General features: G+C 39.6%; 1 protein-coding gene and 1 pseudogene across 1 annotated transcript; both read right to left on the minus strand.

The window, feature by feature from the left end:
- Nucleotides 1-8901: 8901 nt before the first annotated feature.
- On the minus strand, nt 8902-9335 carry LOC126595263 (PLASMODESMATA CALLOSE-BINDING PROTEIN 3-like; annotated as a pseudogene).
- Nucleotides 9336-18591: 9256 nt separating this feature from the next.
- Nucleotides 18592-19264, minus strand: LOC126597684 (monothiol glutaredoxin-S2). Its single transcript, XM_050264494.1, has one exon. The coding sequence runs from the start codon at nt 19130-19132 to the stop codon at nt 18824-18826; it is 309 nt and encodes a 102-aa protein (XP_050120451.1). The 5' UTR covers nt 19133-19264; the 3' UTR covers nt 18592-18823.
- Nucleotides 19265-21709: the final 2445 nt, after the last annotated feature.

Raw genomic sequence — 21709 nt, forward strand, 5'->3', positions numbered from 1 at the left:
CATCTTTCAATTTCGGTGGTAGCTTCCTCTGCAAAACAACTGACACTTCCTCGCTTAATGCCATAGTTTCTTGATCATTGAATCTCCTCTTGTTCATACAAAGCTCTTTAAGGAACTTTGCATACTTGGGCACTTGTTTTATGGCATCTAAAAAAGGTAAGTTCACTTGGACTTTCCGGAAAGTATCCAAGATTTCCTTATCAGTTTGTTCTTTCTTAGACCTCATAAACCTACGAGGAAAAGGAACAGGGACACATGAGTTAAATGAATTTTGAACTTCTTTACTTACCTTATCAGAATCTTTTGTGTTCAATTTTGTAGCTTTAAGAGACTTTTCAGTTTATGTTGAAGCCTCATCTTGCTTAAGATTCTTGGTTTGTAGCTCCCCTTGCTCATTTGTGTCTTTTCTAGTCCTCTTTTGCATCCTCGGCTGCTCAAAAACTTCTTTTCCACTCCTTAAAGTCACAACATTCATCTGCTCCGCTTTTGGATTCACCACGGTTTGGCTAGGCAACCTTCCTGGTTGGTGTTGTTGCCTCATCAAACTTGCTAACTAACTCATTTGGCGCTCAAGGTTTTCAATTGCTTTATTTGTTTTCTGTTGATAAGATTGAGTAGAGTTAGCTAAAGAAGCAATTAAATCCTTAAGAGACTTACTTGGAGCCTATTGTTGTTGAGGCTGAAATGGTGTTTGCGGTCTTGCTTGAAAGAAGCAAGGTGGACGGTTATAGTTGTTGGGAACAGATTGTTGTCCGTTGTCTTGATTGTTCCACTTTAAGTGTGGATGATCGCACCATCCCGCGTTATAGTTGTTGGAGTATGGATCATACATTTGCCTTTGTTGCCCCTGAAACCCTCATAACGCATTAGCTTGCTCAAGACCACCTTGATCCACTAATGAAGGGCACATGTCCGTGGCATGTCCTATCATTGAACATACACCGCACACCTGTTTTAGAGCCACCATAACCTGTTGCACAAGATTAGTCAAGTTAGCTAATTGTAATTCAATACTAGTGTTTGTATCATACTTGACCAATCCCAAAACTACTGAGCACCGGTCAACGTTATACCGTCAAGGACCCAGAAGAGTTTCCCTACAACCAGGAAGCCAATCACAGCGCGACACGTGTTGACATCAGAAGCCAATCATAGCGCGACACATGTCAATATCAGAAGCTAATCACAACACGACACGTGTCAATGTCAGAATGAAACTAGAAACTCTTTTCTATAAATAGAGATCATTCTCTCACAATATTTCTTAATGTCATTTGTACTACATCATTCACTAGTACTCACTAAAGGAGAGCTTGAACTTATGTACTTATGTAACCCTTCACAATTAATGAGAACTCCTCTACTCCGTGGACGTAGCCAATCTGGGTGAACCACGTACATCTTGTATTTGCTTCCCTGTCCCTATCCATTTACTTACTTATCCACATTAGTGACCGGAGCAATCTAGCGAAGGTCACAAACTTAACACTTTCTATTGTACCAAAGTCCTCACTAATTTTGTGCATCAACATTTGGCGCTGTCTATGGGAACGACACTTATTCCCACTTTCTTCAGCTTTGTCAAGCTGGGTTCCACTATTCGTACACTCTCTTTTGACCAAGCATCCCTCTCCAACATGGGGAGCGAAGGAAGCCACAACACACAGAATGACACCCCTCTTGCACTTAGTGCGAAGCAACAAAAGAAGGAAGGAAAGAGGGTTGCTCTTCAAGCTAAAGTCGATGAGCTAGAAGCTCAAAACAACAAAATGGCAATGAAGAATGAGGTCCTCCAGGAGCAGTATGAGAAGCTCTTTGAGACGCTCCACGAAACTATACATACTCAAACACGCGAGCTTGTTGCCCCTATGGACATCAACCATCATCTGGGTACCCCGCAACACGGAAGGTCATCTTTCTTCGACATGGGTATCCCTGATGAAGAGCGAGCTAATCATCAAAACATTGATCAACATGATATTTCTCTCAACCCAGCTGCTTCGACCTGAAGCAGGAAAAGTGGAGGAAGACACCTCCTTGCATAAGGGTTGGAATGATCGAAAGCCGTTTATCGTGACTGCCGAGACTTCCTAAAGCAACGTCGAGAAAATCCCCTCCACATGTGCTCAAAGATCAATGACCCAAGGGTTTCTGAAAGACTCGGTCCCCTCCCATGACCCAGGCCAGCTGCCAATCTAGGGAAGGAACAACATGTCCTAGAGGAACATGAAGGTACAGGGGACTCTGAGGTATTCCGACAGACTCGCCCTAGAAGTCAGTACGGCTAGTCCAAGGAAAAATCACACGCCCTTGCTCAAGCTTTCCTACTTCAAAGAGGCGATGGAGACTTACGAAAGAAAATCCTAGTGGTACATGACTCCACTCAAGACCCCCTTGTCTTACAGCTCCATGATGAAGTAAACAAGTTGAAGACCGAACGTCAGGCCGAGATACTTGACTGGAACCAACCTAGGCCTGGCCCTCTCACAAGGAGGATCCTTGACACCCCCTTCAAGCGAAGACAAAATAAAAGCTTAGTTTACAACTCTATACTGGAAGGAAGGATCCAATTGAACACCTTAACCTCTTTGAGTCCACCATGGTATATCGGATGCACACCGACGAAGAAGGATGTCTTCTCTTCCCCTCCACCCTCTCTGGCGGAGCTCTAAACTAGTATTGCCATCTTCCACCTGAGACAGTAGACTCATTTGAGGAACTGAGGAAACTGTTTATCTTTCAACACATCTTCTAGACCGATCGCTTGCATTCTGCAGATGACTTGTACACTATTCGCCAGAAGCCAGACGAGTCACTACAAGAGTATACTAGTCGTTTCAGCCATGAGTATTCTCGCTGCGCTGAGGTAGATGACAATACCACCTTCAAGGCCTTCACGGCAGGGCTACGTGATCGTTTCTTCAAGTACATGATAAATGCCAACACTTGGAAGACTTACTCTAAGGTGATGGCACAGGCTTACAACCATGCATCCGCCGAGGTAAGGACATATCAAGGGAAACCCCCCACAACCACCCCTTATTAGCAAGTAGGGAGTGGAAGCTAGATCCAACCAAATGAGAAGACCTCGACCTTCCAAACGGCAGCGGTGCCTCCCCCTACCTTACTTAATACTTCGCCAAGTCAACAAACATATCAATCTCAGGGCAAAAGGAAAGATTTCCATCCTCACTAGTCTCATTTTAGTAAAAAGAGTAACGGACACTACCGTGATAACCAAGGGTATCGCCATGATAATCCAGACCCCAGGCAGTCAACACAGTGGGTCAAGCAAGTGTCAAGACAGCCCCTACCCTGAGGTATAAGGTATACACACCTTTGAACGCCACATGTATGGCCATTTACCTCAGCATAGCATACTTGATACTGAAGCCAAAGCCGAGGCACCCAGATTACAAGCCCATGAAGAACACAGACACGTTTTGTTGCTACCACGAGCATAACAGCCATGACGGCGAGAAGTGTATCACCCTTCATGATCATATTGAAGCTTTGGCACGTGAAGGAAAAATTGATCAATTCCTCCTTCACCCTCCAAGGGGTAACCGTAACCAACGCCAGGTAAATGTGATATATTCCATAAGTGGTGGCACACCCATATCTAAATCATCCAACAGGGCCATGAAAAATAGTGAACGAGTTTTAAGATCTGGCCACCAAGTGTTTCATGTGGAAGACATCAGGGGAGGTAAGTATCAAAAGCCTAACTGGGATCCAATATGTTTCTACCCTAATGAAGAAAGAGGTATCATCTACCCTCACAACGACCCACTGATCATGGAAGCTCACATAGCCAACTTTGAAGTATGACGAATCTTGGTAGACACGGGGGCTTCGGTCAATATCATGTTTGCTAAAGCTTTTAGGGCACTTAATGTAGCTGAACACTTGCTCGACCGCTCGATTTCCCCTCTGATAAGCTTATCCGGTGATATCGTGCAACCTTTAGGAAGCATACACTTACCTTTCATCATTGGTATAGGCCCTTACACAGCTACCATTACCACTAACTTCTTGGTGGTTGATTGCCCAACAGCATACAATGTCATCTTCGGACGCACATGCATCAATGATCTCAAGGCCATGGTATCCACACATATGTTGTTGATGAAATTTCCAACCCTCTATGGCAATGGTTACATCAGAGGAGATCAACTTAGTGCACGATCATGTTACAACACTTCGGTCAAGCAACAGCACCTGCATGTGCCCAAGGAAACCCTTTCTATACATGACCAAGTCATAAAGACCAGCCCAGACGAAGCCAACTTGGATCTTCACGGTGGCAACAGTCAACCTGACGATCTTCGAGATGACTCTTTCACCCAGCAAGCACAACCCGCTGAAGAGTTGAAGAAGGTTTCTATCTCAAAAGATTATCCGGATCGTATGGTAAAGATTGGTACCACCTTGTCACCACCCATTCGGTTAGCATTGATCTCTTTTTTGCAAGAGAACACTGAGGTCTTCGCTTGGTCATACGAGGACATGTCAGGCATCTCTACCGATATAATCTGTCATCGCTTAAGTATTGACCCCAAGACTAAGCCAATGAGACAGAAGGGAATATCTTATGATGCTGAACGGTATGAGGCAATGAAGGCAGAAGTTGAAAAACTCAAAGGCATAGGTTTCGTCCGCAAAGTCAATTATCCAACGTGGGTAGCAAATGTTGTCCTTGTTAAGAAGAATCCGACCAAGGAAAGTCTCCTGCTCCAAAAGGTCTTGTGGAGAAAGAGAGCAATCAGTCAGTATTTAGAATTAAGCTTCCAGTCAAGAACTGACTGCCTAGAACCCCTTGCCTGATTACTTACCTGGCATTGCTCTCGAGTACTCGTCTTCAACATCTTATACTTCCAGAAAAGATACCACATTTTCCTGAGGAACAGATAGGGCAAGTAAGAAGGATACAAGGAAGCATGTGGAGACAAGCGCAACATAACACATGCCGATTCATCTATTACTTCGTCAATAGCAAAAGTATCTCATATCATCAAGGTCGAACGCACTCTTGATTTGATAGACTTGTTTTGACCCTCAAATTCTTGAGTTAGCCTTATACTCTGGAGGAAACCAAAAAACTCTCCAGCCAAGTTCAAGAATAAGCCTATGGAAAGTTACTTCTCAAAAGCAAAAGTATCTCATATCATCTCTTCTCCATTTGCTTCTCCTTATCCTTGTTTCTGTTTACGACACAATGAGAAGGAGAACAATCAACCGGAAGCTGAAGCCGAACCTCCGATCCAGGTTGCTTGCTTAGAAGTCTGATTGCTTACCTTGTCTGTTACCTTTTTCGGCAAATCTCCTAGCTCGGCGACTTGGGGGACTCCTACTATAGGGTTTTGTATCGCACTTGACCAAGCCCAAAACTACAAGTAAGCTTCAAGTGAAATTGATACATTACCTTGTGCATCTTCATCGGTTAAAGATACCACCCCTGGATGGAGGAAAAGTACTTCCAGAGAAGATGCCACATCTACGTATGAGACAGATAAGGCAAGTGAAAATGATACCACACTTCGGTACTTAGAAGTTTCGTGATTACTCAATGGCTTGGATCTTCAAAGTCCCTAATCAAGGAGCTTCCCTTACTCGGGAACTTAGGGGAGCACTGTTTGTACCATACTTGACCAATCCCGAAACTACTGAGCACCGGTCAACATTATACCATCAAGGACCCATAAGAGTTTCCCTACAACTAGGAGGCTAATCACAACGTGACACGTGTCGACATCAGAAGCCAATCATAGCGCGACACATGTCAACATCAGAAGCCAATCACAACACGACACGTGTCAATGTCAGAATGAAACTACAAACTATCTTCTATAAATAGAGATCATTCTCTCATAATATTTCCTAATGTCATTTGTAATACATCATTCACTAGTACTCACTAAAGGAGAGCTTGAACCTATGTACTTGTGTAACCCTTCACAATTAATGAGAACTCCTCTACTCCGTGGACGTAGCCAATCTGGGTGAACCACGTACATCTTGTGTTTGCTTCCCTGTCCCTATCCATTTACTTACTTATCCACACTAGTGACCAGAGCAATCTAGCGAAGGTCACAAACTTAACACTTTCTGTTGTATCAAAGTCCTCACTGATTTTGTGCATCAACAACTAGAATTAGCACTTACCTCATTAACTTTCTTAAGAGGTAGCTCATCTCTCCCTCCAAATTGTCGTGTATTGCCAGCTATGTTCTTTAATAATGTCTTAGCATTTGTTGGTGTCTTGTCCATGAATGCTCCTCCACTTGCTGCATCAAGCATTACACGATCAGTACCACACAATCTTTCATAAAAATACTGTATGAAAAGATGCTCTAAAATTTGATGATTAGGACAAGATGCAACCAAATGTGTGAATCGCTCATAGTAATCTCCAAAGGGTTCTCCATGTTGTTGTCGGATTGCACATATGTCTTTCCTTATGCTTGCAGCTTTTGTGGCCGGAAAATATTGCTCTAAGAATGCTTGCTTCACCTGGTTCCATGTGTTCATTGATCCTGGAGGTAAATTGTAAAGCCACTCCTTTGCCTTGGCTTATAATGTAAATGGGAATGCCCTCAACTTGACTTACTCTTCATCAACATTTGCTGGCCTCATTCCCGAGCATACCACGTGAAACTCCATAAGATGCTTGTTGGCATCCTCTGTTGAGAAGCCATGGAACTTAGGCAAGTAGTGAATCATGCCGGACTTGAGCTCAAATCCTCCGTCTGCATTTGGATAGGTGATGCACAATGGTTGTTGATCTGTATTCAGCGTTGCCAACTCCCTCAAAGTACGGTTATCAGCCATGCCTTCTTGTGATTCTTCCTCCTCTTTCGAACTCAAATGTAGTGGAGAAAATGGTGGTAAGGACACCAATGCACGCTTCTGCTTGATTTTTCTCTGAAGCTTTCGAAGTGTTCGTTCAAGCTTAGGATCGTACGAAGCTAGATCAATGCTCTTGGACCTTCAAGTATGCATATACTACGAAGAGTACCTGAAATAAAAACAAAAACAAAACCACTAATGAGACAAGAAAAGAAAACAACAGAGAAATAAGTAATTAGAAATAACAATCCCCGACAACGGCGCCAAAAATTTGATAAGATTAAAAGCACACCACAAAGTAGCACACAAATGTCCTATTTATTTTCCTTATTAACACTAAGATTTATCAATTGTAGCATATGAAAATAAGGGTCTTTCCTACAGAAGATTGATTTATCTAACTACTTAAAATGTCACAAAAACTGGTTGCTGTCCCTACTGACCAGCCACCGACAAATAATTATTAGACTGACTTACACTTATCTAAATTCTACGAAATTTTATATGAAGATACTAGACACACAGAGCTACACTCCTACAAATTTTTGGGATTTTTGGAGTTGATTATATTTAAATTAAATTGAACAAAAACAGGACAGAAACAAATTTTAAGTAGTTCACAAATTAAGAAAAACGAGTTAAGGGAATTGCTATCCACCACCAAATAATCATGCAAACATGTTATGTTTCATTCAAATTCGTTTTATTTCCGGATGAAGATGCTCAAGTTGGCTCAATGTTAGAACTCAACCTATTACTCTTTCTTACGTAGTATGTTAAGAGAATGGCATTTTCAACTTAACTTAGTCCCTAGCATGCAATCTAGAATGGCGTGTTCATAGATTTAACAAGTAGAAATCATTAAGAACGAAAAGAGTTTGAGTAATCATAAGGCATCGTAAGTACTAGCGTTGTCTTACTTATCCTAGAAATTGGTTCACATGTTAATCGCAATTAACAAGTACTACTCTAGAACATATGTAGGTCCTCATTCGACAAGGGCAGGCACACACATATTCATAGCATTAGAATCCTAGATATGCTTACTAAGTATGCATCCATAGAAAACAAATAAAGAATTCATCAATGAGACAAGTAGTGAACCAATTTTCATCCATTCATAAAAGTAATTCAAACGAAATGTCATAACAAACTTGCAATCATATTCGGGGCTTCAAAACAGCTCCTAACTTCTAAAAATTTAGTTACACATAGTTCTCAAATTAAACTAAAAGAAAGACATGAGTTTGAGAAGATAAAACCGAAAGAAGAGAATGTCAAGATTTCCTCCTTCCTTTCCTTCCTTTCTCAACGCAGCAGCCTTGCCTTTTTTTTCTTCATTTCCTTCCTTTTTTCTCTCTTTTTTTTTCCTAAAAAAAAAACTCCTCTTTTTCCACTGCAACCTCAGCCTTTATGCCCATGCTTGCTGCCCCATTTCTGCTCCATAACTCACCCCACTAACAGCCATTTAGTGATGACAATAAGTGAGAGGAAATGGTAAAACAATTGTAACTCTTTGGGTAGCCTTTATGCCAATTACTCCCACTTAATCCTCATCTTTATTTTCATTTCCTCTTATATTTGAATAGGTATCAGCTGGCTTGTTCTTGACTGCATCAGTTTTGGATGCTAGATTTATTGGGTTTATTGCTTTCATTGCAGTTACAAACTGCCCAGTCACTTGTGAACCTTTCAGTGTTAAAATGGCCATAACGTCTTCTAAAAAAATGATATTAACAATCTGCGAAATGCTCCAGAAAATAGACATCCGTAGCTTTCCAAGCATATAAGGCTCATTCTCTAATTCATTTTAAGCTGTTCACAACTTGCTTCCAAAGTCAGCTGACCTGCACAGGCAGTTTTGACGAATTTGTTACTTAATATCCAACTTGTGCTATTTTTCTTTTCTTTGCTTGACAAATCCTAGAAAACACAAAAACAAAGTAAATATCTCAAAAATATAAGGAACTAACTAAGAAAAGACAAGTGAATATGATGTAAAATATATATAAATATGAGCTTATCACGTGGTTCGGGTGGTGGGTGTACCCGTTAGTGTGCCTGTGGTTGGCGTGCAGTTCCTGCTTGACTGGAACTTGCAGGATAAACACAAGTCGAACTTGCAGTACTAGGAGTAATTTGACTCTGAGTAGCAGCACCTGCAAAATCACAACTCTGCACAGTTTGACCTTTCCTCTGGAATAACTGTTGACAGCATAGCTGCAGTGATCTTTGACGGTGTTGGGCTGGTAACACGCACCATTTTGGTTGATTGGACTGCAGTCAGCTCTAGCTCCACAGGCATAGTCCAGTGCCTTCTGAAGTGTTGCATCACCGACTCCATCTTTGCATACGCAATAAGTAGCACTCGAGTGGCCAGTGAGGGCTAATAAGGTCACAATATACAGTAAAGCAGCCATGATTGATGCAGGATTGTAGAGAGAGCTGGTTGAACAACAGAAGAAATAGAGAGGGTGGGGGAAGAGAGACAGTGTGTCTTTTGGTTTTGCAGATCCACGGTGGACGGTGGTGAGGTTGTCACGGTGGTGAGATGAAAAATTAAGAGAGAACCGACACAGCTTTTCGTGTCGATTCCCACAGACGGCGTTAAATGTTGATGCACAAAACTGGAGGTCTTGAAACAACGTAAATCCGACCGTGAATCTGCAAGAAATGTAAATAACACAAGATGTGTCATGGTTCACCCCAAGGTTTGGGCTACGTCCACACTGATATTGTATTTATCTAAGAGGTGAGGGAGAGAATGTGAGAGCCTCTGTAATGAGAGTGAGGCTTTGAGAGTGTGAGAGGGCCTAGGAATTGGCCTCCCCCAATTGTGAGGGTAAGGGGTCCTTTTATAGAATAAGGACTCCTCACTTATTACATATTTGCCCATTCCTTTATCATATAATTACATTTAAGTCACCCGAGTATTTATACGAGGTCTAAATACGGAGGCCCTAAGTATGATATAAACACAATCCATTCAAATTCTCAGTTGATCACCAACCAAGCCTCATAATGGCACACAATGGAACATCTAACGATGGCATAATGCTTGAAGAAAGTCCAAGAGAAGCTCGATACGCTTCCCATTTACACCTTTACGCAGGTTCCATAAGTAGTTCGAAGTCTCAAGAAGATAGCCAAACAAGACCTCGCACGCTGAGGAATATTTTAGTTATCCAATAGTCCAGCTTTCCTCAGTTGCACTCACGACAACGACTTCCATGCTCTCTAGTGTGAAAGGGTAAACCAATCCCCCAACAACCATCTGGGTAAGCTCTAGAGTGCGAAAGGATAAGGTAATTGCTCTTCAGTGTAAGAGGGTAAAGTAATTTCCTGACACTCATCTAGGTATGCTCTCTAGTGCGAAAGGATAAGGTAATTTCTCTTCAGTGTGAAAGGGTAAACTAATTTCCCGACACTCATCTAGGTATGCTCTCCAGTGCGAGAGGATAAACTAAGTGATCTCTAATGCGATAGGGTAAACTAATTCCCCAACACCAATTTGGGTCTACTTTCTAGTGCGAGAGGATAAACTAATTTCCCGACGTCCATATAGGTCTGCTCTCTAGTGCGAGAGGATAAACCAATTGCTTTTCAATGTGATAAGGCAACACAGCTCAAAAGATTGAATACTCGAAGACTAGCTAAGCAGCAAATGGTCAGTGGGCAATAACCACTTCGCGTTCAATAGTTCGCTCATCCGACACTTCATCTTCAGCAGCTTCATCATTGATTGCTTTATCTACGGTAGCTGAGAAATCAAACTCAAGCAGTTTCCTCATTCTTGGTAAGCAGCCCAGACGTGACAGCCTAAACCGTGGCCCATGCCACACCACTTCCTCGGTCCATGCCTAGCCAGCTCTTGCCTTCAGTCAAGCTGAGCAGCACAAGCTATGGCCCCTGCCACACCAGTTTCTCGGCCTATGCCAAGCTGAATTCTGGCCCCTATCAATTGACGTGTCACACCACCTTTACGGCTGCCCTATGGCAGCACCACTCAAGAAGAAGATAAAGAAAATTAAAGTTTTCTTACATTGGTGTGGTGCGTAAAAGACAAAGAAATCAACAGAAGACGGTTCTTTGCATAAGCAAGCAAAGAAGAATGCAAAGGGAAGGGGAACAAATATCCTCTAGCTTTCTCTCTTTCTTGTAGGGATAAATGATTGCCCTTCGAAGTTGATTTAATCCCCTACTTAAGGTAGGATTAAATAGGCTTTGGAGGCAATATAGTTCCATTTCCTAAAAGAATCTAATTCCAAGTCCAAGTGGGAATCTGTGTCAAAGTTGGAGATCTCACACCTGTTGCCCTTTCTTACAAGTAGCCCAATAGGTGTGGGGACATTTGTGGAGCCAAAAATAATCCAAAAAATTATGGAGGTGACACGTGGATTTTTAGGTAAAAAAGATAAAATTACCCTCGAGGCACACCGGGATTCCCATGCGCAAGCAACAGATAATAACGGCTCAATTAATGAAGAGTCAAAGGTGATCAAAATGGTATTTATTCAAAACCCTCTCATCACTCCTCATCAAATCCCTACTCAAAAGGTAACTCCTAATTTTCCTATTCTAATTGGGATTAATTACCAAATTATATTAAAAAAAACCACCATAAGTGGCCGGTCCCTATTTCTCCAAACAGGGCCGGCCACACCCCTATATATAGCCCTATTTTTCTCTAAAAAAAACTAAGTTAATTCTCTCCCCAAAAATTCCTAAACACTTTTTCTCTCAAATCCTAACTTTGACATCAGAGATTCTTCTGCCAAAGCCCCCCCTCCCATCCATCGCGGGCGTGTGTTGCTTTTGGCCTTAATCTTAGGTGTTATTATTTTGCAAGTGCATTTTCGTCAAAGGAAAATATGGTGAAAATTTGCATCCACAGCAATCATCATATATCTCAGCATTTGTACCACTAAACACCATAAAGTAGCCATGTTCCATCATCTGCCCTATACTGAGCAAAATTTCTTTCAATCCTGGAACCAACATTACCTCCTTGATATATCTCATCCCCATCTTGGTTTCAATTACCAAGTTTCCCTTGCCTGTGACATCAATAAGCTGACCAATGGCCATTTTAACTTTAGTAGTCATTGTTCTATCAATGTCAACCAACAAATCCTCCCTTACAGTCATGTGATTGCTGCATCCACTATCTACATACCATATGTCTTCACATTTCTTCAAAATGGCATTCTTGCAGGCATAAAACATTGTAGAGGTGTCATTGACTTGATTAACAAAGTTTACATATTGATTAGCCTTTTTCCTTCTTGCCATGACAATCTTCTACAACATGCCCCAACTTATTGCAGTTATGGAATCTAGGCTTATCCTTGAACCAACACTATCCAAAATGCAACTTATCACAATGTATACAAGGATTCTTAGCTCCCTCAGTGGTACCTACAGCTTTACCAACTTGATTTGTAGGTCTATTATCCTTTTTATTTCCTTTTGACTTTTAATTTTTCTGTGGCTTGAACCTTGATTCCCATTATACTTATTTTGTTTTGGAGCAACATTAAAACTAGCAAATGCCTTCTCAGTTTCAATTTTAGCATGCCTATCAATCCTTTGTTGATACTTCTTTAGGATAGCAACAACATCTTGAGCATCAACAATCTCTATATCCTTAGTGTTTTCTATCATAGAGGCAATATTAGCATAAGATCTAGGTAGTCTTATCAGCAACTTTTGAACAATTCTTTTATTACTAATATCTTCACCATAACTCTTTATTTGACTAATTAAATCAAACAGTCTAACTAGATAAGCAGAGAAAGCTTCATTTTCAACCATTCTAGTATACTTAAAATCTCAACGTGAACCTTGAAGTTTCACAACTCTTACCTGTTTATCTCCCACAAATTCTTGCTTCAAGACATTCCAAGCAGAGTTTGCAGTCTCTTAGATGGCGATTCTAAGGAAGATCTGATCGGAAACCGCCCTTGGATGATTCCAAGTGCCTTTGTATCTTTGATGATGTTCTCCTTCAACAGCTTGCTCTCTGTTTCGATGAGTTCTTCCTCCTTCTTCGCAGGAGTAGCAAAGCCATTCTCGACTATATCCCAGAGTTCATGAGACTGGAATATCGTCTTCATTCAAATCTGCCAAAAATCGAAGTTGTCTCCATTGAACAATGGTGCTCAAAGATCAACACCACTTGATCCAACCATATGAGACTCGATATCAAGGTCACTAAGATTTCTTCTCTGAATTTCCTTCAGCAACAAAGCTCGACGATCAATTTGAGTTCTTTACTGTCGGAGTCACAGATTCACTCTTCGTTGCAGATGATGCAACCTAGCTTTGATACCATGTTAGAATATAGATTATAGGTTTTGTGATGTGATTCAATGGAGTTTGTATGAATTTCTAGAAGAAGGAAGAATGAAAGTTGCAGAGAGCATTCACAGTGATGAGTGCAAAACTGATTTCATTGCTTCCATTATTCTCTCTACAATGCAATTGGATATTACCGTTGCAACTGAACCATTATCTCTCCTCTAATAGAAAGAAATGATCTCAGCCCTCCAAGTCATCTATCCTATGAGATAGTTACATGTGGCACACAATATCACTTACTCTAACTTATTCTAGAGCATCCATTTGGAATATGATCCAAAGGCTCTGATTAAAACAAGCAAAATGGCTAAACTTATTTTTGCTAATACATTTACACACTAACATGTCCCCAAAGATCGACAACAACATCCAATTCTCAAAGCTCCTTCTCATTGAATTACTAATCTTCGACACAACAAATGTGTACTAGTGATCAAGCTCATCGGAATTACTCCTTACCCACACATCACATTCACCCTGAAAAATGTAAACAAGCTTTAGTGTACTGAGGATTCAGTATCCCGAAAACCTAGACGCAAAAACAAAGCTAAAAAAAGGCTTACATTGGAGTTGTTATTTTGTTTCGGTTGTCTTCTAGGGCTTCTAGTTCCCTGAGCAGAATTTGAAAGTTGGACTTTCAATTTGAAAACATGGTATCACACGTCTCTATCTAGCGACTAGATCCTCTCTACCTTCGCTGCTAAGCTTTCTTGCAATTCTTCATCTCTAAGCTTCATCTTTCTTGAAGCTTTTTGCACCTGTAAACCTTAATTTCTTCTGCAAATTTCAATGGCGACTTCGGCTTCTCCCTTTTCTAACTCTAGTTCTCACATTCATCCTCATCTTATCATTGATTCAAGCCCTAATTTCTCTAGCGTCTCTCAAACTGCTTCCATTATGATTCAGAACATTGGATCTTTGGTGCCGATCAAGCTGACCACGATGAATTACTTGATCTGGAATGCCTTTGCTCTAATTTTTTGTCACTACAACCTTACTAGCATCACTGATGCCTCGGTTACTCCACCGCTTCAATTTCTCACTGATGCAAATGGAAATCGCACTCTGAATCTAGCATATGTTACCTAGTTTAAGAATGATCAGAACATTCTCATATGGATCAACTCCATACTTTCTGATTCGTTGATTCGTTGATCCATTATATTATTAGAGTCAATTCTTTCAAAGAAATGTGGGCTAAATTGGAATCGAGACTTGTGACTGCCTCTCAATCGCATATTCATGAGTTTCAATCTCATCTTCGAAGCCTAACTAAGGGAGATTCCTCTGCTGCATAATTCCTTCAACAAATTGAAAAGATCAATAATGCTTTTGGAACTCCTTCACACAAATGTTTGGGGGCCATCATCTGTTTCTTCTGTACATCACCATAAGTACTATGTCATCTTTGTAAATGATTTTACAAAATATTATTGGTTCCTTCCTATGCAACACAAATTTGATATCTTCAGTACTTTTGTAAAATTCAAAGATCATGTTGAGAATATGCTATGTACCAAAATTATCACCATAACTACTGCAATTTATCTGATCAATAAAATGCATAATGCATCCAAGGCTTCTCCATGAGAATTGTTGTTCAACATATCACCTTCTTATTAGACTCTAAAAATATTTTTCTGCAGTTGTTTTCCTTGGTTGCAACCCTATTCTCAATCCAAGTTGGATCCTAAAAGTAAACAGTGTGTTTTTCTGGGTTACAGTCCTAATCACAAGGGTTACAAATGTCTAGATCTCAGCTCACACAAGATATATGTTTCCAAACATGTTATCTTCGATGAATCAAGCTTTCCTTTTCACAAGCAAGTTCCTACATCAAGTTCAGCATCAACATCATCCAATGTCTCTCTGAGTCATTCTATTCTATCTCAATTGACATTTTCTACAAGCAAATTCACACATGTTCATGTATCATCAAGTGTCTTCACTCAAGGGAATACTCAAGTCTCTCCATATGAGCATATTCAAGTATCTCCAACCCTTCTAACCAGTGGATATCCACCACCTCAAAATCCTACCATCAACATTCATCCAGTGCAAACCATATCAAAATCTGGTATCTATAAGCCTAAAACTTTAACTACAACCAAGCACCATTTACCTTTTCACCTATCCCATGATTATGTTCCCACTACTTATCTTCAAGCCTCCAAATATCCATACTGGGTTAAAGCTATGCAAGATGAGTTCCTTTTACTGAAACAAACTGGCACCTGGTCTTTGGTTCCCAAATCTCATTTTACAAATATAGTAGGCTACAAGTGGGTCTTCAGGATCAAGAGGAAACTTGGTGGTACTATTGACAAGTACAAGGCACGTCTAATTACCAAAGGTTTTCACCATTAAGAAGGTTTAGATTGCACTGAGACATTTAGTTCAGTTGCTAAACCTATCACAATTCAAATTCTTCTCACTTTGGCAGCATAATATGATTGGTTTCTCAATCAACTAGATGTAAGCAATGCATTTTTGCATGGTAATCTCACTGAACATGTGTTTATGCAATAGCCACCTAGCTTTAAAGACCCTATTCATCCTACTCATATCTGTTATCTCCACAAGTCACTCTATGGCCTAAAACAAGCTCCCAAAGTTTGGTATGAGAAACTTCATAGAGCCTTGACATCTCTGGGTTCACTGGTTCTTAATATGATCATTATTTATTTGTCAAAACAAATCCAATGGTGTTTATCTTGGTTTATGTTGATGACATCATTGTCACTGGACCATCACCTCCAACTTGCAAACAAGTAATAGCTCAGCTCGGTTCTATGTTTCCCATCAAGGATTTAGGTGCTTTACATTACTTTCTTGGTATTGAGGTTAAAAGATTATCCAAGGGCATTTACATTTCTCAAACCAAATACATACTGGATCTGTTAAAGAAAGCACAAATGGATGGAGCAAAACCTTATGTCACTCCTCTGAGTACTTCTAAATTGGACCACACATCTCCCTTACTGGAGAATCCTGCATAATATAGATCTCTAGTAAAAGCTCTTCAATACTTAACCTAGACAAGACCCGATCATTCCTTTGTTGTGAATCTTGTTTGTCAATTCATGCATAGTCCTCGGCAATCTCACTATTAAGCAGTGAAAAGAATCTTCAAGTATCTTAAGGGCTCTATTGATATGGGATTGTGGTTTTCAAAAAGTTCATCCACTTCATCAATTACAGCATTCTTCGATGCTGATTGGGCAAGCTGCTCAATTGACAGAAAGTCCACTGGAGGTTTCTGCATCTTTCTAGGCTCATCCATTATTAGTTGGAAAGCCAAAAAGAAACCCACTAATGCTCATTCATCCACTGAGGCTGAGTATCAATCACTTGCCAACACAGCTGCATAAATCACTTGGATCTGTAAATTGTTAGTTGATATTGGCTACAAAACTCATTCTATTCCTCAACTCAGGTGTGACAAAGTGTCAGCTATCTCTTTGGCCAATAATTTGTTGTTTCATGCAGCACGTTGAGATTGACTACCACAACATTCGAGAAAAGGTTTTGGCTAAAGAAATCTATGTTCATTATGTTTGCACACAGGATCAGCTAGCAGATATTTGTACTAAAGCTCTCTCTAAGGATAGATTTCAACTTCTACGATCCAAACTCTCACTTAGCAGTCCTCGGCTTAGTTTGAGGGGGGGGGGATATTGAGGGTAATTGTGTAAATGATTAAGTTGGATTATACTTAGAGTTAGTTGGATATTTGTTTGTTTGTTGAGGCGTGTAGTTTGTTAGTTAAAGAGTAATTGCTAGTGGCATGTGTAAATGAGTTGTATATATACAACAATCTTGTAATCTTATCATTCATTGAATGAAAAGATATTCTTACCAAACAGTCATGTTGTGCATCACACGAAATTTCGTCTTGTTTTTCTTTGAAAAATGAAAATCATAGGAAGTATTTAAAGATTGTTGTCACTGTAGAAAAACTGAAAATTAAATTACGAAATTATGCATATTTTTTCTGCTCGTGTGCATGTCCTGGGGGTTGTCGTGGGACTTGCAAACGTTAGCTCGTCAGCTCAAAAGATCAAATCTCTGTTTTACCTCCACGTTTCGATTCGTAGTGTGCTACATCTGTGGTTTGATCAAATATATAATCTCTCAAATTTTTATATTGAGGTATTTGTTGGTTTACTCTGAACTTGTATAGAACTGCTTATTTTCTTTTGAACTTTAATTTTAGTCAATTACTTTCCTGAACTTTTATAATTGGTTAATTTCCTCCCTTAGCTTTAACTTTAGCCAATTATCCCCTTAGACTTTTATAAATAGCCAATTTTCCCTTAGTGACGTGCCCACCTAAGAGAGTGGCACGATAGAAACTGACGCTTGGGGCCCATCACAATGGTCGATTGGGCTTCCAACGGTTACTTCAACGGTCACTAGTAGCATGGCCACATCGCGGACATCCATTTCAAACTCTCACTTTAATCCTATGGTTCTTACTATTTTCCATCATAATAATTTTTAAAAATCCAGAAAAAAATTAGAAAAAATGAGAAAATCAAATAAAAAAATAAAAAGTATTCTAACATTTACTTGTAAATTTTGTATGTAAATACTAAAAAAAAAAAAATTTCTCTTCCCACACCAAATTCTATACAATCTTTTATTTTCTACATTCTTATTTCATTGTCTATTCCTATTTTACTTGTGCTTACAAAAATGACATTTCCCGTCGAAGGTGGAGTCGAAGTTGAAATCGCATGGTCACTGCCGAAGATGTTTTCTTGTGTGAGCGTTGGAAATCCGTTACCCATTGTCCAGTTACGGACAATGAGCAGAGGTGTCCTAATATGTGGAAGAAAATTTATGAGATTATGTCGATAAGTAGGACACTAATCACGGGGAACAGTAATAGTCATGTCAGTTACTATTCATAATGAGTGGAAGGGAATAGTAACAGCCATGAAAATTTACTATTTAAGTAAATAGTGACTGATATAAGTCTAGTTCTCGATGTAAATCAACCAAAATAGATGGAAATGCTTTTAATAGGTAGTATAGATATATGTTGTATTGCAAAAATAATTAAAAATAGCATGAGGGCTGAGGGCTACAGAAGCCCAAATCATATAATCCTCAGTAGAGAGGAGAGTAAAGAGGAACCATGGCGAGTTCCCAATTCAATTGAGCTGAGAATTCTGCTGTAATTCGCTCCGTCCAAACTTATTTTCTCTCCCATATATGATGCATTTCATTCTCCACATATATATCAAATTTACTTACTAATCATCTCTCACGCGTAAAAGTAAAACTTGCATAGATCAGATATTTCTCGCATGCTATGCATATATCGAGCATGCATAACTAGGAATCTCAAGTCTTACCAACAGTACGATACGAGGATTAATGAAAGTAACATTTTATTATTATAATAACCAGAACAAGAAACATAGCGTATTACAAAAAAGCTAGAGTACATCATAAGTTAATAACCTTATTGAAAACTCTTACATGCTCTATATATGCTATATATTTATTATATAATCCGACTCCGATATTTCTTTTTGTTTAGTAATATATCAAGCATGCATAACTAGGAATCTTAAGCTCCTGTTATGTAAGTTAATTAGCTAAATCAAACCCATAATGCTCCGACGCGCTTAAGCATGGGGATTAAGGAGCGCTTAAGATGAAGACTCATGACCTCATTGGCTCCACCCACAAGTTCACCGCCAATGAACACAGCAGGCACAGTAGGGTTGCATCCCAGCCTAGAGAGAGCTTGCTCTATCTCTCTCCCTCTTTGCATCTCATCAAGCTCATACACTGCTGGGTTCACCCCAAAGTCACAAAGCAGGGTTTTGATCGAGTGAGACATGCAGCACGAGCTCTTGCTGAAGATTACCACTGGTCTCTCGGACGCCATCTTTGTTACTGCCTCCATTGCTGATCAAAATGCAGATAGTAGTAGTTTTCAAAAGTATAATTTTGAAGTTGGGAAAAGGGTAAGGAGAGCAATGCCAATAGTTGAGACTCGAGACGATTGAAGTTTGATGTTGTGAGTATTTGGGGAGGGATGGAAGGGTTTATATAGGGTAGGGACATGGGAGACGAGTGGATTGGCATTGTTGGCTTTAGATAGCTAGAAATTAAAGGGCTCTTTCATCTGATAGTGAAGGAAAATAGGAATGTTCCTATAGATATTTAATTAGGCCATGCGATTCAAATGTTGCAAATTATAGCTAAGAGGATGAAAGTTGCATGCACAAAAATTAACCGAATCTTTTTGCATACGGAAATTCTAGAGACGTGTCCTTAATTTGTACGGCTTCACATTCTTAACTTGTTCCATATATATGCCTATTGCCTAAACACGCACCTTTGCTGTATCCATTTTTCATTTCTTTCTCTTGTTCTAGATTGATTATTTACATATTTGTTGTTAGGGTTTTCTTTTTGGGACGGTAACACCATGTGACATGTTAACACGAAGACGCACTCATTTCTATATGCTCTACTTTTTCTGCCCATAGAAAGGGCTATGGTACTCGGTGAGTTGATGATCAACAGCACACTACAACAAAGGGTTTGTTGTATTTGATCTGCCGTATCTATCCTTGAGAGCATCTGCTGAGTTGGAGAAACGAGTTGGTTTTATCCATTTGGGACCTCCTTTTTTGCATTTGGATTCGCATCCAATTCATGAAAATGACACAGAAAGCCAAGTGAAAGAGAAAATACATGCCGACAAGAATTATACATTTGCAGTGTTCATACATGTCAAAACTACTTACAACTCAAAAAACTTATCAAGTACTAATGCATAATTAGGTCCCCCACAAGAAGCCTAATACATAGTGGCCTCGTTTGGCATCTCGGACTATACTGACTATTTCAGTCGGATAGGATAAATATTCGTCGGATAGTGCTAACTAAATTAGTCGGGTGCTTAGTGCAATATTGGACTAATGACCGTATTAATAGGATCGGTCATATATTTTTTATTACTTGTTAATAATATTTTTGGAATGATAATTCAAATTTTTAAAAAAATTCAACAAAAAAAAAATTCACAAAACAAAAGAAACCCAAATAAAGACGAACAGGGAAGACGAAGTGCTCAAGGGTTCGGGATCCTTTTGAAACCCATACCAAAATGATAATCACAAACTGATCCATCAAATAGAAAAAATAACAAATTATCGAGAATCACAGATCCATCAAATAGAAAGAAAAAAATCACAAATTAAAGGATACAAGACATGAAGAGAAAAAGACAGAAAAAAATGGAAAATTGCAGGAAGAGGAAGACAAATGAAGATGAAATGAGAAAACATCCATGAGGAAGATGATGCAATCAGGTGTGAGCAGGAGTGGTTCTGCTGATTTAGGTCTAAATCTCCAGCAACAGAGGTGAGATGACGGAGCAGATGCGAGAGGGGTGCGAAGCGTGTTTTTTAGTTTTGAGACTGACTAATTATACTGAGCTTTTTGAGCTTACTAACTAGCGAGTATGAGGCGTACTAATCAATTTGGACCGTATTCGTTAATCCGGCGACTATTTAGTGTATAAGTCTTGCCTCCGTATTATTCATTCTATCCGATACTTAAACCAGTGTGCCAAACGAGGCCATTGGGTTTCATTGCATTTTGAAATGTCAAAATAAATTTGCGACGTAAACTAAAATTTTAGTTAACTAATCATTCTCCTCTCTCTTTCGACCGACGATACGGTGGGGCACGTCCTAAATCCAAAAACACGATGCCGTACATGGAAGAAGACAAAGCGATATGCCATTAGGTCCTACCTTGGTCCCAAATGTTATCTTCTATATATATCTTTCCATGTCAAAGTGATGTAGTTAACTGCTTTTTTCTTACCCTATTTGTTATTTTCTTGCCTATGTTCCAAGAAATTAATAATATCCAGTCTGGACCGCCCATGCATAAACAAACGTTTTTGAAAGGTCGATCGACATGATGATATATTGATCAATCATCTCTAGAAGAATGATTCCCATCAATTGGAAAGGTCCGGATCTTTCACTTTCTTTTGATCGACTTTCCATCACTACTTCGAATCTTGATCATGCAAATTGATGGTAACGTCTATTAGCTATACGTGATTTATACTACTCATTTCATATATATGTATATAAATAGGTATTATAATTCTTTATTGCATATGTAGATCATATCTGTCACATATATATAGGTATTATAATTCTTTATGCCATATGTATATCATATCTGTGATTTCAGGTCTCATTTCATATTCTCATGTGTGTGTCGCAACCTGTATAAAGCCTGTGACAGAATACTTTATTAAGGAACAATGGCCTATTGGCCTTATCTACATGGCGCAATATTGGCCAATTGGGAGCTAGCCAAGGGTCATCTTTGCCAAGAGTCATATTGTAGGTTTCCTTGACCGTACTCTCTCGTACTTATTACAGCATGTATATGCAATCATGCATGCATGCATGGCTATTTATGATCTCGTACATATGCATGCATGTCT

Source organism: Malus sylvestris, chromosome 13 (assembly GCF_916048215.2).
Source record: "Malus sylvestris chromosome 13, drMalSylv7.2, whole genome shotgun sequence".
Lineage (NCBI taxonomy): Eukaryota > Viridiplantae > Streptophyta > Magnoliopsida > Rosales > Rosaceae > Malus > Malus sylvestris.

Excerpts from the sequence above, each read along its gene's own strand:
- LOC126597684 (XM_050264494.1), bottom strand. The coding sequence starts at position 19,132 with ATGGAGGCAGTAACAAAGATGGCGTCCGAGAGACCAGTGGTAATCTTC.